Source organism: Oratosquilla oratoria, chromosome 23 (assembly GCF_046742065.1).
Source record: "Oratosquilla oratoria isolate Oo_2021 chromosome 23, ASM4674206v1, whole genome shotgun sequence".
NCBI lineage: Eukaryota > Metazoa > Arthropoda > Malacostraca > Stomatopoda > Squillidae > Oratosquilla > Oratosquilla oratoria.
The window spans coordinates 15,478,655-15,496,764 of record NC_134799.1 but is presented as its reverse complement, the minus strand read 5'-3'; the positions used below and the strand labels follow the sequence as shown (position 1 = coordinate 15,496,764).

General features: G+C 37.5%; 1 protein-coding gene across 3 annotated transcripts; it reads right to left on the bottom strand.

Annotated features, from left to right (window-relative positions):
- Window positions 1-319: 319 nt before the first annotated feature.
- On the bottom strand, window positions 320-17,390 carry Polr3H (RNA polymerase III subunit H). Of its 3 annotated transcripts, none has more exons than XM_076206748.1 (6): window positions 17,248-17,390; window positions 13,119-13,242; window positions 10,888-11,071; window positions 10,602-10,739; window positions 9,995-10,125; window positions 320-7,144 (listed from the first exon to the last, which is right to left on the bottom strand). In XM_076206748.1, exons 2-6 carry the CDS (start codon window positions 13,227-13,229, stop codon window positions 7,025-7,027), a joined length of 684 nt encoding a protein of 227 aa, XP_076062863.1. In that variant the 5' UTR covers window positions 13,230-13,242; window positions 17,248-17,390; the 3' UTR covers window positions 320-7,024. The 3 variants fall into 3 exon arrangements, with proteins under 3 accessions (XP_076062863.1, XP_076062862.1, XP_076062861.1); XM_076206747.1 differs by lacking the exon at window positions 17,248-17,390 and adding an exon at window positions 16,641-17,032; XM_076206746.1 differs by lacking the exon at window positions 17,248-17,390 and adding an exon at window positions 16,630-17,030.
- Between the last annotated feature and the right edge of the window lie 720 nt (window positions 17,391-18,110).

Below are 18,110 nucleotides of genomic sequence, written 5' to 3'. Positions count from 1 at the left end.
TTCAGAAAAAAAAAATTATACATTCTGTTACTTCATTTTATGTTTCAAGAGAAACAATTGTCAAGAAATGATAGGTATTTTTCTTTTTGTTTATGTTCTGTAGTGTATTTTAATAATAATAAAAAAAAATACTCAACCACCAATTTCTTCTTATAATTTCATAAAAACATAATTTTCTTAGGTACATCAAGTGCATTTGCATTGGTATTTCTACACTATGAATTTATTCAGTCAAGGGATTTTTCAGAATAATTAATCTACCTTTGTGAGAGCCCCAATACATATATATATATATATATCTAAATAAATAGAACACAAGTATGGTTATCCAATTTTATTTGATGACTGTCATATATACAGTATAACCTATCATAACATATTCATTTTCAACTTTTGATCCAAGGTTTACTGCATATAAGTAAGCTATTATTTTAGCATGACCCATTTCATGGCACTTATGATATAAGGGTTTCCCCAAGGAGTCCCATGTGCCTTCTGGTAATTACAGTATCTGAAATGACCTGTATTGGTACAGCTAAATTTGAAGAAAAAAAAAAAAAAATAGGTAACCTGTTTTTTTATTCAAATACAAAAATCTAATATGGATGTTAGATGAGAAAATGTCCAAAAATACAAGCAGATTACATTCAACCAGCAAACATACTTTAGATTTTTCTTCATACTGTATCATGGATCTATAAGTATAACATCACCATGTTTTCCATTAAGTCCATGTCAGAGCAACTGTACTTTATACTAAAAAACATTATACTTAGCCTGATTAAATGGTAAAATATCAACTCACAAATTTCCATAAAAAAGTAAACCCTTGCACTACGACAGGAAAGAAATAAAACAAATATAGTAATACTCGTTAAATTGTCTAGTGCTATATCACAGCCACAAACTTCAGCCCACAGCATAAAATAAATATTCAATTAGGTAAGAATCTCAAATCTGAGCCATAATTTAATGACTATAATGTTAATTTAAATTGCCTATAATAAGAACAAAATGTGACAATTAATCTATTATGGCCATATGACTAAAAATTTTAGAGATTCCGTTCTGCATGACAACTGACAAATTTATACATCTTTGAGGAACTGTTCTTTAAAGGATTAATATTTTCACACATTTGAAAAATATATTAAACCCTATTATAACCAATATCCTTTGTCACACAAAAACATCATGATGCAAATAAACACGCACTTAACTACTCTTAAATGGTGACTTCCCTGTATGCTCTCCCAATATACACAAGAAACTAGCATGCCAGTGATTAGGTCATCATTCACCACTAAAACAGTACCAACTTAGAATTAGTCTTGTACCGGCACCTAGTACTCCAGATACAGTCACCACACAGAATACATTATCTTACACTGCCTTATATATAGTGTGGGTAAAATTAAGGTTATAATACATAAAGTGGAAGAAAGTGGTAATGAGTTCGAGGTAAGACTAGACGAAGTGAAAAGCTTAAAATATTTTACCCACATTTACTTTCAACTTCCTTCTATCACATACTTTCCCAAATTCCATCACTGTCTTGGATCCACAAACAATAACTAGATCATCTCCCACTTCCATCCACTCCCTCTAATCATCTCTTATCCTCTGCCAATCATCCTTGCATTTACCTCCCATACCACCCTATCCATATGTACACTGAACAGCTATGTTGACATAACACAACCCTGGTGGAACCCCACCTTCACCTCAAACCATTCACTCACCATTCCCAACCAGTAAGTCACCTGATGAGCCCATGTGTCACTCACAGAAGAAATTTTGTGTTGTTGTCTGGGGATAATTAGTGCAGAGCAGTGGGAGATAAGGTGTTTAGTATCCTACGTATGATGGCTGCAGCTTGGGCAATTTGATTCTGTGGTCTACCATATTCTGTGTCAGTACTGTCTTAAGAGATGTATATCACTGTAAGGTACAATCATTTTCCATGCCATATATCTAACTTATTATTCTACACCTTGTAATTATTCAGTGATTACAATAATTTCTCATAGCACTGAATGAACAGTAATTCATTCATTATTAATCCAAACTCACTGGGCTTTTGTATGAATATTCACACAAATATCAACTACCAACCAAAGTAGAAAAAGAAAATATACCAAGTAAAAACCATCTTAATGTGGAACATTCAACCACTGGACAACAACTTCTGTGGTGTTTGAAACGTAAGTCAATGCTACAAAATTATTGCCTATGTTGCATGGTACATGAAAATAGGCAAACTTGTGCCATGCCTGCTGAGTATGACCGATTACAATGTCAACATGCAAAGTATAATTGACAAAAGGTACATGGGCACTCACGTATGTGCGCATCATACCTCACAACACAAGTCAAGAAGGTATCGACGTTAAGGCTAGTACATCCCATGGGATTAATACAAACTTTGATTTGAAAATTAAGTTTATGAGCCATGTGAACCAGAGAATTATGAAATGCATTTACAGAGTGTGGGTGATCAAAAGACTTGTTATTTGAAAGTAGGTGCAGTGATAAGAGATGAATGTCAATGATAATATAATGAGGTAGTATTTATATTGATGAATAAGATATCTACTTGATTTTACTATCATGAAATACAGACAAATAATGCGGAATACAAACTGATATATACCATGAGATAAGATCATTATTATTGTACATAAAGACTGACAGAATATGGAGGCGAGGTGGCAAAGGAAACTTCAAGGCTGTATGATGTTTTATTCAGAACAAAATAGTTTTCTTCACTGGAAGTGCGAGTCCACTGAAGAGGGCTCAAGAGGTCGAAATGTTTAGTTCTGAATAAATCTCTATACTCTAGCCTTAAAGTTTCATTTGCCACCTCACCTCCATATTGTTATTACTGTTGGGTTATGGATCCACTCTTCAAATATCATTGAACATTTCTTTATCCTTTAGTTTTTTCACCATTGCCTTCTTTGAGACTATCTTCTAGTATACCATAATCTACATATTGTGTTATCATGACAGAATGGAACATATCAAAAGTATGTGTTTCATATCTCTCACACTTCTGCCCTCAATACCATAATTTTGATTTCTCCCATAAAAACTCAGCTAAATCCTGGATCACTCCCTTGTCATCACTAATTAAACCACATCAGAAATTCCCCTTTTAGACCCTTTTCACACTAGGCAACTAGTGACCGTCACTAGTCCTGATTGGGAGGAAAATGAGAGCTGTAATTAGAGAAAAATTCTCCAACTGGGAAGAAGTAAAAAGCGGTGTCCCACAAGGATCAGTACTGGCCCCGATCATGTTTGCCATATACATTAATGACATGAATGAAGGCGTGGAGTGCTATATGAATTTCTTTGCAGATGATGCAAAATTACTTAAGAAGGTAAAAACGGAAGAGGACTGCAACTCATTGCAACAAGATCTGGACACGATATGGAATTGGCCTCAAAAGTGGAAAGTAAAATTGAATATAAAGAAATGCAGTATAATGGAATTTGGAAAGAGTAAAAACAGAATATCAATAGATTACAGAATTGGGGAAGAAAAAATAAAAAAAGCAAACTCTGAAAAAGATCTTGGTGTGATGATTGGAAAGGACATGAAACCAGATAAGCATATAAATAAAATATTCGGAGAAACCTACAACTTATTGAGGTCAATCAAAGTGGCATTTGCTTATATGGATGAAGAAATGATAAAGAAAATACTAACTACACTAATAAGACCAAAACTTGAGTACGCAGCATCACTTTGGACACCCAGTACCAAAAAGAAAATTAAGAAACTAGAAAGATTACAAAGAGCGACAACCAAACTAGCACCGACTCTCGCCGAACTAACATATGAGCAAAGACTATCTAAATTGAACCTACCAACTCTGGAACAAAGAAGAGAAAAAGGAGATTTGCTGACTATCTACAGAATAATGAAAGGAATGGAAGTTTTAGACAGGAACGACCTGTTAGTGTGGGACAACGGTAAAACGAGAGGACACGGGAAAAAAATGAAAAAAGATAGTTATATAATAAACTTGAAAAGGAACAGTTTCCCACACAGAGCGATAAATACATGGAACAAATCAGACAATAAAACAGTATGTGCAAACACTATACAAGATTTTAAGATAAAACTTGATGCGGAGAGATACAAAGACGGGTCACCACGAGCATAGCTCCCCTCCCGTATATTACAACTAGGTAAATTCTAGTTGCCTAGTGTGAAAGTCTCGGAAAACTGCAAGCAACCAGTGACTGTCACCGAGTTGTGGAATCCTTTCTGATCACCTCATTAGTCAAAAGAATGGCATCAATGGAGGAGGTGCTTCTGTTGGCTTTGCTGGTCAAGAAAAAGAGATAGTCGGTGACAGCAACTGCCAGTGATGGTCAACCCTATATGCCAGCTTCACTTTCCACACTTGATCTCACTTCCTCAATTCTTAGTCTATCAATTCTTGTAGTCCCTACCATACAGCAATGGAGTGACTGACTAAAACCACCCCATCCATGTATATGCAGAACAATCCCGATGACATTACATAACCCTGGTGCAACCTCACCTTTACAACAAACCAATCACTCTCACCACTTCTAACCATCGCATCAGCTCTACTGGTCACATAAATGTTTTAGAAAAAAGAAGAAGAAGAAGAAGAAGAAGAAGAAGAAGAAGAAGAAGAAGAAGAAGAAGAAGAAGAAGAAGAAGAAGAAGAAGAAGAAGAAGAAGAAGAAGAAGAAGAAGAAGAAGACGAAGAAGAAGAAGAAGAAAAGAAGAAAAAAAAAAATTGCCAAATTCTCGCATATCTGCCTCACCATAAAAATCTGATCCACACATCCTATTCCTTTTCAAAACTCACACTGTTCCTCCTAAATTACTCCCTCTATTCCCCTCCTAATCCTCTCAACAACAACCTCCCATATGCCTTTCCAACTACAATCAAAATATGGATCCCTTTGAAACTACTACATTCATATTTCTCTCCAGTTGTCTAGCACATTCCCCTCAGGCACACATTAAACAACCTCACTAGCAAATACACTAGTTCCTCCCTTTGTCAAATACTCCAAATGACATTCATCCAACCCAAGTGCCTTACCAGCTTTCATCATTTTCAATGCTCTTTATATCTCCTATTTTGTTAAAGCTGTCATTTTCTTCTCGAATCACAGTCTTTACCTGGCACCTTTACCTTAACCTCCTCCACACAATTCTCTGAAATATTCCCCTTTACTTCCATCAGCACATGTCCATTTGCACCCTTTACCTTTTTTTTTTAACCTGACTCGCCCCCTTCTCTCTCTTCACTTTCTTCCAAAACATCTTTTTATTCTTTTTAAAATTCTCTGTCAAACTCTGACTCCATTTTACATCTGCCCTCCTCTTTGCCTCCTTCATCTTGTTTTTTTTCTTGTGCCTCTCATATGCTTCCCTTGTCCTACTTCCCAACTAATCCTCATATGTTGTAGTTATCAAAAATAACATACAAGATGGAGAGAGGGAGAGGGAGGGAGGGAGGGAGGGAGAGAGAGAGAGAGAGAGAGAGAGAGAGAGAGAGAGAGAGAGAGAGAGAGAGAGAGAGAGAGAGAGAGAGAGAGAGAGAGAGAGAGAGAGAGAGAGAGAGAGAGAGAGAGAGAGAGAGAGAGAGAGAGAGAGAGAGAGAGAGAGAGAGAGAGAGAGAGAGAGAGAAATGAATGTGTACAAGGAGACACTGCTTCTGACCCAGGGCAGTGGACAAGGTGCAGGGATGACCCGTCATTCAGGAGGCGCTAAGATAAGAGGGAGGGTGGAGGGGTGTGGAGTGTATTCAGGGGTGGAATGGGTGGGATTGATTTTGTGCATTTTTCTTTTTGGCTACCCCCCTTGTAAGGGGGAAAAAGCCTTGGTATATGTATGTATGTATGTATGTACATGGAGAAAAGAGATGGGAAAGTGGGCTAAAAAATCTTCAAGCATCACTGGCATTTCATTAGAGCAGAAGTGAGAGCAACCAAGTATTTTCTTTTCTTTTTTTTTCAAAATAATTTCAAATGGTAACATGATTTCATAGAGACCAAATTATGTAAACAGTGGCGGTGCCAGGAATTTTTAGTTGGGGGAGGCTAAGGGGGGGGCTGAGCAAATTTTTTTGGGGGGGGCTAATAGTAATATGATAATACACATATATTATCCTCATTTCAGAAGGGGAGGGGGTTAATGGTTGGGCTAGCACTGATGGCTGACAAATCTTTAGCCCTGGCAATTAAAAAATCCACTTAATAAAATTATTTCAACGAGTGTTTTAAATTTTCAATTTGCTCATTTCAGTTGGGGGGGCTATTGGGGGGGCTGGCCACTTTTTTGGGGGGCTAAAGCCCCCCCAAGCCCCCCCCCCTGGCGCCGCCACTGTATGTAAACCATACAAAATCCCATATTTTTTCATATATAAATTAATTATATTTCTCCATTCTTAATGTCTAATAAATTCCACCTCGTATCACCCATAATATAAAATCTATATTTCAAGACAGATAACCTGAAAGCAAGTGAACTTTACTCAAGTGACAAACTGTTGTACATCACTTCAGTAACCTTCAATGTTTACAGAGATTAAGGGGCTTTACAAGAAAAAATAAAAATGAGAGTAGAGATAAATACAAATAAGCAGTACAGCAGGATCTGAGTAGGACCATTCTGCCACCTAACGACTGCTAAATGAATTTGCATGCATATTTCAATCTATGTGCCTTACTTGATTATATCTTTTTATCTGATTAAAAACAAACTAGAATGATCAAAACTGCAATTGCCCAACACAAAGATAATAGGTTTACTGTACTTATATGACAAAAATATCAAGCAGCACAAAGAATGTATTTTATAAGCTTCAGAAATGAATTTTAACAGAGCTTTAGAATAAAACTGAACTACTATAATTGCAATAAAAAAATGAGAGAATCCAAACCTTCTCTCCTTTTGGCACTGAAACACTAATGAATTTATCAGTATAACACTTCATCATCCCTGCTTATTCTCCTTCCATGCGTGTCAGGCTTCCTCGTCAAGGACTTGTTCCTCTTGTTCCTCCTCTTCTACATCTTCTCTTCCTTCTTCAGCCTGACTTGCCCACCACGACACCAACCCAAGACCCTGGTCATTGATGGCACCCTGAAAGAATCAGAGAGGAGCACATAACTAATACACATGTACATACATACATACATATACCAAAGGCTTTTTCCCCCTTACACAGGGGAGGAGGGGGGTTAGCCAAAAAGAAAAAGGCATAGAAATCACTCCCACCCATTTCATTTCCCATATATTCCACTCCCCTCCACCCTCCTTCCTATCTTAGCACCTCCTGGATGACGGGTTATCCCTGCATCCTGTCCACTGCCCACTACACACACAAATACATATATGTGGTTGGGAGTTGAATGAGTGGGTATGCGTGCACGCCTTGACTGGATACCTCCCTCATAAGAGAGAAGACACCCTTGTGTGTATTTACCTAGTTGTATTTACCTAGCTGTATTTTACGAGAAGAGAGCTATGCTCGTAGTGACCCACTATTGTACCTTTCCGCATAGAGTTTTTTCTTAAAGTCATGTATAGTTTTAGCACTCACTGTTTCCTCATTCAGTTTGTTACAGATATCTATCACTCTTTGTATGTGTGCATGTATGTGTATTTACCTAGTTGTATTATATGGGATGGGAAGCTATGCTCGTAATGACCCATCTTTATATCTTGCAACATCTAGTTTGTTCTTAAATTCTTGTTGTTTGCACACATTATTGTTTTGTCCACTTTGTTCCAGACATCCACAACTCTTTGTAGAAAACTTTTTTTTCAGATCTCTTCTGTAACTTGAGTTTCTTTTCATGTCCTTTGTTTTTCTTCTATCACACTTTAATAAGTCTTCTTTGTCAAGGACTTCCATGCCTTTCATGATTCTGTAAATGGCCAATAGATTGCCTCTTTCTCTTCTTTGTTCCAGGATTGGTAGTTCCAGTTTAGACAATCTTTGCTCATATGTCAATTTTGAAAGTGTTGGGGCCATCTTTGACGTTCTTCTTCGGATTCTTTCTACACTTGTCTGGGGTATTGGCTGCATGTTACTGTGGCAAAGTAGCATGCAGCTGATACTTTAGGGTCTATATGGGGTGCCCCTATGGACCAGAGCCACACATCATTTTGTCTGTGACAGAGGAAATCTCATAGAGAAATTATGACACTTTTATTGGACTGTGACTGATCCTCTGTTATGCTGTCCCCCAACCCCTTGTTACACTTTTATTGGACTGTGACTGACCCTCTGTTATGCTGTCCCCCAACCCCTTGTTACACTTTTATTGGACTGTGACTGACCCTCTGTTATGCTGTCCCCCAACCCCTTGTTACACTTTTATTGGACTGTGACTGACCCTCTGTTATGCTGTCCCCCAACCCCTTGTTACACTTTTATTGGACTGTGACTGATCCTCTGTTATGCTGTCCCCCAACCCCTTGTTACACTTTTATTGGACTGTGACTGACCCTCTGTTATGCTATCCCCCAACCCCTTGTTACACTTTTATTGGACTGTGACTGACCCTCTGTTATGCTGTCCCCCAACCCCTTGTTACTGTCCTGTACCATTTCTCTGAATATTCGTTTCCTTTTTATGCCTAACCCTGGGGTGGGGGAAAAGAACGCTGCCAACAATCTTCCCACTTGAGTCATACGAGGCGACAAAATAGAAAAGAGGGTAAATGCCTTGGGGGAATTAAAAAATGTAATGAGAAATTGACATTTGGGAATGGATGCTAAGAGGAGATTGTATGAAGGAGTGACTGTGCCGACAGCACTATATGGGGGCAGAAACATGGAACATACGGGAGGAAGAGAGGAGTTTGAATGTGTTTGAGATGAGATGCCTGAGAAGTATGATAGGGGTTACTAGGTGGGATAGAGTGAGAAATGAGGAGAGAAGGAGAACAAGGGTGGAAAGGGAGTTGGGAGACTGGGTTGATGAAAGATTGGGATGGTTTGGACACATGGAAAGAATGAGTGAAGACTAGTAAATGAGGTGTGGAAGGCAGAGGTGGAAGGAGTGAACATGAGGGGTCAACCTAGGATGAGATGGATGGATGGGGTAAAAGGGGCATTGGGAAAGAGGGGAATGTCTGTTGAGGAAGGATGGGAGAGGACAGAAGATAGGGGTGAATGGAGAATGGTTGTGTATGGATGACACTGTGATGCATGAGGGTGAGTAGGTGGGAGATAGGGGGCGAGAAAGTATGTGTGAGAAATAAATTGATGCAGCCCGAAGGGATTTCTCCCTGTTTTCTCCTTTTCTGCATGAGGGGATGGAGGGGGGGGGTCGCCGATTTAATGAAGCGGCCTTGCTGTGGATGTGCTGTGTCTTGCAGCTCTGCTTCTGACCCAGGGCATTGGACAAGATGCAGGGATGACTTGTCATCCAAGAGGTGCCAAGATAAGAGGGAGGGAAGAGGGTAGGGGGGAGTGGAGTATGTAGGGGATGGAATGGGTGGGAGTGGTTTTTATGCCTTTGTTTTTTTGGCTACCTCCCTTATAATGGGAAAAAAAGCCTTTGGTATATGTATGTATGTATGTATAATTATATGACATGTATTGGCCCCCATGGTTCTCTTCTGGAACCAGGAACATTAACCCCTTCGATACGATGACGCCTACGTAGGCGTCATGAGGAGCAAGTGGGTACGCGAGGATGCCAATGTCGGCGTCTTGATTATATTTATTGTAGTTGTACCTGCGTGACCCCCATACTCTGTAAACTGGCTTCATCATATTTTCTATGGTTATCAAAATTCACGGGTGAAAGAGAGAACGAGCAATACAGCGGTGACTTTATTTTTTATAATGTGAGTATTATGACGCAACATCGCACGTCTGGCGGCTAATGTTCCCTCCGAGATTTTGGCCCGGAGTGAAGAGGTTAATAATTCTATCCTGAATTTTGACAGAAAATGCTAAATGAAGAAGAAAACTTACATATATGATGTATGGGAGTTTCCTTTCTGATGTACTACTGCTATTACTAGTGCTGCTTTCTCCCACATCAGGACCTGATGGTGTTGTGTCTGTAAATTCCTCTGCTATCACTTTAAACACAACTTTCTCACCTGGAAAAAAACAAGCAACAGTATGCTGTGTCAGATCACTAATTTCTTTATCTACTTGATATATATTAGAAAAGAAAAAAGAGAAAAATTAAATTCTCTAACTTCCCAAATGGTTTCTATCTATATATACAGGGCTTCTTCACTCTTGTAAAGGAAGCAGAGCCAGTGCATAAGTAAAGGGAGTGACATTTCACAAAAAAAAAAAAAAATAAATAAATAAATAAAATAATAATAGTAATAATAATAATCCCACCCATTCCACAACCCTTGCTTCCCTTTCTTCTTAGCTCCTCATGGATGAAGGGTCATCCCTGTCTCCTGCCCAATGCCTCAATTAGAAGCAATGCAGCAAGACAGTACATCCACAGCAAGGCCACTTCACTTAATTGGCAACCCCCCACCTTCAGGCTGCATCAAAATATCATCCACAATTTGTTTCTATGCATTGTAAAAAGTAAGAGCACAGTGAGTCTTACCAATATCCATAAATAAGTGATGTGTTTCTTCTTCAGTCTGGTAATCCCATACCCACAGCTGCTCAGTCTCGTCGTATCTCGCATTTGCCATCATTGAATCACGCCGAATAATAACGTCTTCAAAAAACCCAAGACTCACTGACAAGAATAACACAAAATTTAATCAAACATGGCTTCAATTAATTAATTAAATACTGCCTCAAGTTTCAATCAATAACAAAACAAGTCTCTTCAAACAGAGACATGATACGCACCTGAACTTGAGATAAAAGCAAAATGATCTTACCATTAATTCCTTCTGCATTACAACTCTTGATGGTTCCTTCAAGTACTTCCTCCAGAAACGGGCGAAAGACGACATAACGGAACGTTACTCTGGTGTGGGAGGCACCATCCCCGGGGAATATGTACGATTCTCCGTGTGACGTAACATCAAAAAGAGCGATACAGAGTCCTACATTGAGCACCACCTGAAATGTTCAACACAAGTCCTTTGAACAATAAATTACCAATACAGTACATATCTATGTGTGACGTAACATCAAAAAGAGCGATACAGAGTCCTATATTGAGCACCACCTGAAATGTTCAACACAAGTCCTTTGAATAATAAATTATCAATACATATATTACAACCTAATGAGTCCCATCTTGAAATGTGAGTAAAAACCAAAGATCCCCCAATGTGAAAATAGCCCATTCTTTGTCCGATACAATAACGTGATGACTGAGGAGCCTGGAGAGCCATGACCACACTTTCTCACTAATAGCTCAGCCATTAACTAAATCACATTTATGAGAGAGAGAAAGAGAGAGAGAGAAGAGAGAGGGGGAGGAGAGAGAGAGGATGAGGATGAGAGAGAGAGAGAGAGAGAGAGAGAGAGAGAGAGAGAGAGAGAGAGAGAGAGAGAGAGAGAGAGAGAGAGAGAGAGAGAGAGAGAGAGAGAGAGAGAGAAGATAGTGAGAGAAAGAAAAAGAGAGAGAGAGGCAGGAAGAAAGGTAACCAGAAGAGATAAAAGACAGAGAGGGAGAGAAAGGAGGAAAAGAACCAGAAAGAGGAGGAAGATGAGGAGGAGGAGGAGGAGGAGGAAGTGAAGGAGGAGATATACAAGTGGCAATCACCAATCTGATGACTGGGTCAAAACTTCCTGGAAGGATTGAAGATTTCATATGCATTAAGAAGCATACTTTAATACAGCTATTCCCTCCTTTTTTGAGGTCATTATATTCACGTGAAAAAGTGATGGATGCCCTTTTCGTCATATGTAGACATAATTCTTTGTATATCTAAAACTATATTCCTCATTATCTATTCCCTTTTTGTACTTCATAATCTTTTCCATTTACAGTCAACTTTTCCTCTTAATATTGTATTATTTATTTCTTTTGTTATCATTTGCCTGTTTGTTTATTATTATTTGCTTAATTCTCATTTATTATTAGTTGTATGTCAATTTATTTTTATTTACTATTTACCTGTTTGTTTATTATTTAACCATACCTATGCATTTATTAATGTATTTGATTTATTATTATATACATTATTATAGTTTTCATTTGTTCATTTATTTTTTTTTTTTGCATCCGACCTAGGTATGGAGCAAAAGGTCTCCTGTTGGCACGCCCCCTCTCTTGTGATCCTTTGTAATATTCAGTCCCTTTCAAGAGTTTCTCAGTCTGCTTTCTTTCAACACTTCCCTTCACTTCCATCTTTATATTTCCTCCTTGCCTCATCTACTGTAGACTTATTTTCCTTGGGTCACTTTAATCTTTCCTGTCTGTTATTACTGTGTCTTGCGACACTGCTTCTGACCCAGGGCGGTGGGCAGGGTGCAGGGATGACCCGTCATCCAGGAGGTGCTCAGATGAGAGGAAGGGTGGGAGGGGTGTGGAGTGTATTTAGGGATGAAATGGGTGGGAGTGTTTTTATGCCTTTCCCTTTTTGGCTACCTCCCTTGGAAGGGGGAAAAAGCCTTGGTATATGTATGTATGTATGTATGTCTGTTATTATTTTCCTTAATATTATTTCTACAAAAAGATTCTACAGGATGTCACATAGTCATTGCCTCAGGTGTCTCGCATCTTTTAATTTTCATTGAGTACCTCCTTTAGCATACATACATATACCAAAGGCTTTTTTCTCCTTTATAAGGGAGGTAGCCAAAACACAAAGGCAAAAACCACTCCCACCCATTCCATCCCATACATACTCCACTCCCTCCCACCCTCTTCCCTCACTTTTATCTTGGCACCTTCTAGATGACAGGTCATCCCTGCATCTCGTCCACTGCCCTGGGTCAGAAGCAGTGTCACAAGACACAGCACATCCACAGCAAGGCCCCTTCATTAAATTGGTGACCCCATTTTCCATCACCTCATGCAGAAAAGGAGAAGACAGGGAGAAATCCCTTCGGACTGCATCAAATTATTTCTCACACATACTCCCTTGCCCACCCCATCCCCAGGATTGTTGTTAGCCACAGTAAAATTTGAGGCAACAATTACTATTAGTATTACCTTATTTGCCAATTTCCTATTCAGTTCTTCAACAACTGCATCATTCAATGTTTGCCCAAACAACCACGGTGGAATGCGAACCATATGCCGAATTTCAGCAAGCTGGAACATTTTATTCTTTCTCCTGAAATATAAATAGTTCTGATTGATGTATACAAGTAGACAAGAGTCAATGTAGTTTTAGGGCTTTAAACACATTTTTTAAATTTAAAGGTCAATCTGAACAACTGTTCAGATATGACTTCAGATATTTTGAGGCCATATGACAAGGAATCCAAATATCAGCTTTAGAACTCTAGATTGAAAAATAAAAAAAAATCACACTTTAGCAAAATCTGAGGTCAAGATTTGACCCCTGGGGTATCAAAATTGAAAAAAAAAAAATAATAATAATAATAAATACATAAATAAATATATATATATATATATATATATATATATATATATATATATATATATATATATATATACTGTATATTCATATATATATATATATATATACACACGAGAAAAATGAAGGCATAAGCTTTAGCTATTAGAATTGGTAAAAAACTTGTTTATGCTAGTATTTTTCATATGATTAATACATAAGTGAGCGTCATATTTATACATTGTCCGTCAACTGTACATATGGAACTATGGTGCAGAGCAGCAGATGTGCATGCCAAAGAGTGGATGAAGGACCTGAAGGTGTGGGTGATGTGGCTTGGAATATGAGCCAAATTCCTCTTTCAGTATTTGACCAGATATTCATTTATTAATAATAATAATAATAATAATAATAATTTTATTTGGCAATGAATCAATATACATGAAGTGCAGATAATGAAAAGAACACATAATTTGAAATAACAATTACAATTGCCAAGGATAACACAAAAAGAGGAAACACTCGTCCACACTTTCTTTACTGGGGTGGTAGAGCACTATTCCCCACAGGGGTGACCAGTGCTATCAACCATGTGCAGTACTTCCCCTCCAATGCTTCGAGCAATGAGAAAGCTAATGATTGATAGAAAACAATGGGACATTTTTTTTTTCTGGGAAACATCTTTATAATTACTGGGTTACGTTGGTTAGGTTTGGTGCAGATGTACTACTCTGCACTGTTACCCCACCAAAATAGAAATAAATAAATAGGTAAATTTTTAGAAGTGCGCATCTACATGATATAGCACTAGAAAATTTAATATTAATTTTGTAAATTATAATACTTCAATATATCTTTTTCTTGGTATAACTCAATGACAGAAAAAATGCTAAAAGCAAAGCAGCACTAATGGAACTGTGACAACTGTTTGAGGTGCCATCTTTGTTTTGACAGATGTGGAGGTCAAAGAAATCAAAGTATAATAAATTCCTCAAACCTAACTTACCTAACCTGCATTTAGTAATGTGGTACCTATAATTCTAGAGGTCATCAGGGTCATTGTCGTCATTAGGAATGATGACAGTTTGTTTTTGGCATTCAATCAGACTGCAGGGTGTAGTTTCATAGCTTGGAGAAAAGCATGAAGCTTAACTCTCTAGCACTGTTATAAAAATATGTAGAATGGTGACTTCACTTGGAGTGGGAGAACACCCGGTACACAAGAGCAACGCCATCATCAAAATGACATTGACGAGAATAGACAGATGACAACATGGTCTCTGGAACCTATTGTTGCAGCTCATTTGGTAATGCATTTGCTTTTAGCAAGGCTTTTTGTTACTGATTTCCATTAAGAAAAACATGTTAATCTACTAAAATTTACAAAATATTCATCTACTGCTATATCACATAGGTATGAGTATGCATTTCTAAAAAATACCAATAAATCAATCAATCACTTTTAAAAATCACTACTGATGTTACTTATTTATTGGTTAAAAAAAAAACTCAAAACAATAAGAATTATCTGATGATGCGTAATTGCATCTGTGGGTGAAATTCCAGAATCACACACATAAATTTAACATGAAAATTATGTTGTCCAATAGCTCCTAACCTAACCAAACATAACCATTTCATAGAAACAATGGATCTTTCAAATGCAAACAAGAAAGAAGTGAAAAATATGTTTGTGTGATACTGGCTAACTAGGTCAAACACCACCACAGGCGCCACTGTCGATGACGAGCACAATAGCGCATCATTTTAAGCGCACGCCATTGAAACGGCCAAATTTACATACCGCAGGAAATTTCATTCATAAAAGTGTTATGCGAGTGTATTTACTATGATTGTAGTAAATTTCAAACAATCACATCATCAGTTACATGTCAATACATAAAAACATAAGATAAACATGGCGGCCTGCATTCAGCAGTAAGTCAAAAAAATTTGTTTCAGCGTGAAAAATGAGCTAAAAAATCCAGTGAATTGGCAACAGACCAAAATGAACAAAAACTACTAGTCTCGCAGATTATTCTAATACCAAAACAAAGGCAGAGTGTTACGGAAGAGCTGAGAAATCGGTGGTACTAGTTTTTTTCCCTATCGGGTCGAATTATTGGATAACAACAACGTACTGGTGGTATGGATCAAACTACACTATTAAGTTTCTTACTATTATTAGTGTAATAGACATATAGTTGAATTATTTGAACTATTTTCTTTAAAATGTGTGATTTTCATGTAATTTGATGAAAGAGAAGTTACGTTTTCATCCTCTGTAATATTACGGACCACAGCTACGATTCATCCAGCCCGCCATCTTTGATCACTGGTGGTATGGATCAAACTACACTCTATTAAGTTTCTTACTATTGTGTTATTAGTGTAATAGATTGCATATAATTATTTCAACTATTTTCTTTAAAATGTGTGATTTTCATGTAATTTGACGGTATTCGTAGCTGTGGTCGGTAATTTTGCAGAGGATAAAAACGTAACTTCTCTTTGATCAAATTACATGAAAATCACACATTTTAAAGAAAATAGGTTAAATAATGCAACCATATGCTAAATTTTTATATAAAATTGTGCATTTGAGTAAAAACAGTCATTGTTTGGGTTTGGTCAGCTTTGGTCGGCGATTCGTGAGACTGCATGTTTTGGCCCGATTTAATACCATTCAAAATGCAATATCTCAGGAACTAGGACAGCTAGATGGATAATTCAAATTGCATTGTACTCATAGCGACTTTCTGCATCCCATGAGAACTACTTCAGCTCAAATATCAGGAATTCCATTTTCATGGTGACCTAGCTATACTAATACTGGCATAGAAGCCATCTGTGAGGTTGGCAAACATCTTTATAGTTACCAAAAACAGATACAAAGCCTCCTGATAATAATACTTAAATCACTGAGGAAAAATAGAAAATAATCATGAAGACTGAAGACAAAATTTCAACAGAAACTGAGAAAGGGTTAAAATCACTAGTCAAAATCATTAATGAGAAGTATTTAGTCTTTCAAAACTGCTCATTGTTTAATTGTGATAATGAAAGCATCAATTATCTGAAATGGCATTAAGCTGTATCACTTATTTTCACATCTACTTAATACTATACTGTATAACTTACCTTCAACTTACTCAAGTGGATTGGGTATATTATAATTATACCCAATGGCTGAACTTCTAAGTAGCCTTTCCGTCACAAAGAATTAGCTTAACAAATACCTGAGTAACCTCCTGCATGAGATAAGCAGTCTACTATTCATATGAACTTATATTAATTACAGATATTGAGTATAGTAACACAAAACGTCAGTATTTATTAGTTTGCTTCAGCCACCTGCACACTCCTAACGCCATGTGGCCCGTTTATTTACATGGACCAGCTGATTTGTATTGTCCCTCAGCTGATATATTGCTCGGTCAAATTATTTAAACATGATACTATTATAGTGCATTTTAGATGGTAAAAGTATATAAATTACGATAATCACAGAGAGTAATAAAAGTAATGGGATCTAATTTAGAGAATGTGGGAGTTTTAAAAGGTGGCGCAACTCTATACCGTAATAAAGTATATACAAATTGAATAGATACCTTAAAATAGGAACTGTCATATAAATTTTAATACTATCCCACAGACTCACCTATGGACTATGGAATGATATATTACACAATATATCTTACACATTGCATCATTCATACTCATTTCAAACGTCCTTTCAATAACAGTAATGTAATTTACCATTCAAAGGTCAACTGAGAAGGTTTTCAAAGAGGTGGTGAATATTCGCTAGATGTATGGCATAGTCACTTTTTGATAAAATGATACAAGAATAAAGCCTCGTTATTACGCAATGTGATAAAAAGTTCTATCAAAATATTGATAGCAGATCAACTTTTCCTTCGCCGATCTTCGGCTGTTCTCCTAAGGCTCCATCGGCAATAACGTCACTTGCGATGATTACATGCTGATGAAAGTTACCATACCAGTGGTTTCCAAACTTTTTTATTTTCCCCTACAACCAGTTTAACCATGCAGATTCCCCCCTTCATGACAAGATACACTGTGACTATTTACTAATCTATTTTGAAAATGTACAAATAAACTGATAAACATAAGTTACATAGTAAACTACACCGACCATCTACAACAGGTATACTATAACTATGACTATCTCGGGTGTAGTGTGTATGGAGGGCAACCAAGGAATGAAATAAAAGCAGTGTCTTTTCTCTTTATTAGTTAAATCAGGCGAGAATGTGGCGAGCCTGAAGTCTGGAGCTGGAAGTCCTCAATTCGAAATTAGGAGAGAAAAGGCTTCGGGGCTAGATGAGTTGTTGCTGGTCTATGGACCATCCCCTGCTCGCGCGGGATCGGTAGTTGTAGGAGGGGAAAAGATGTTTGTATGAAAACGAAAAGACAGTTGTGTATAAAAGAGGGCTATTGCCAACGGGCGATTTTAGGGATGTTTATATCGTGGGATCGTGGCTTTGGCTGGAATCAATGCAAGTAACCGTGAGGTTACTTTTAGGCATATTTATTCATCTTAACCTCATCCAACAACGTTAGAAAAGGAGTAGGAGGTTTAGTCGTAGGAAAAAATA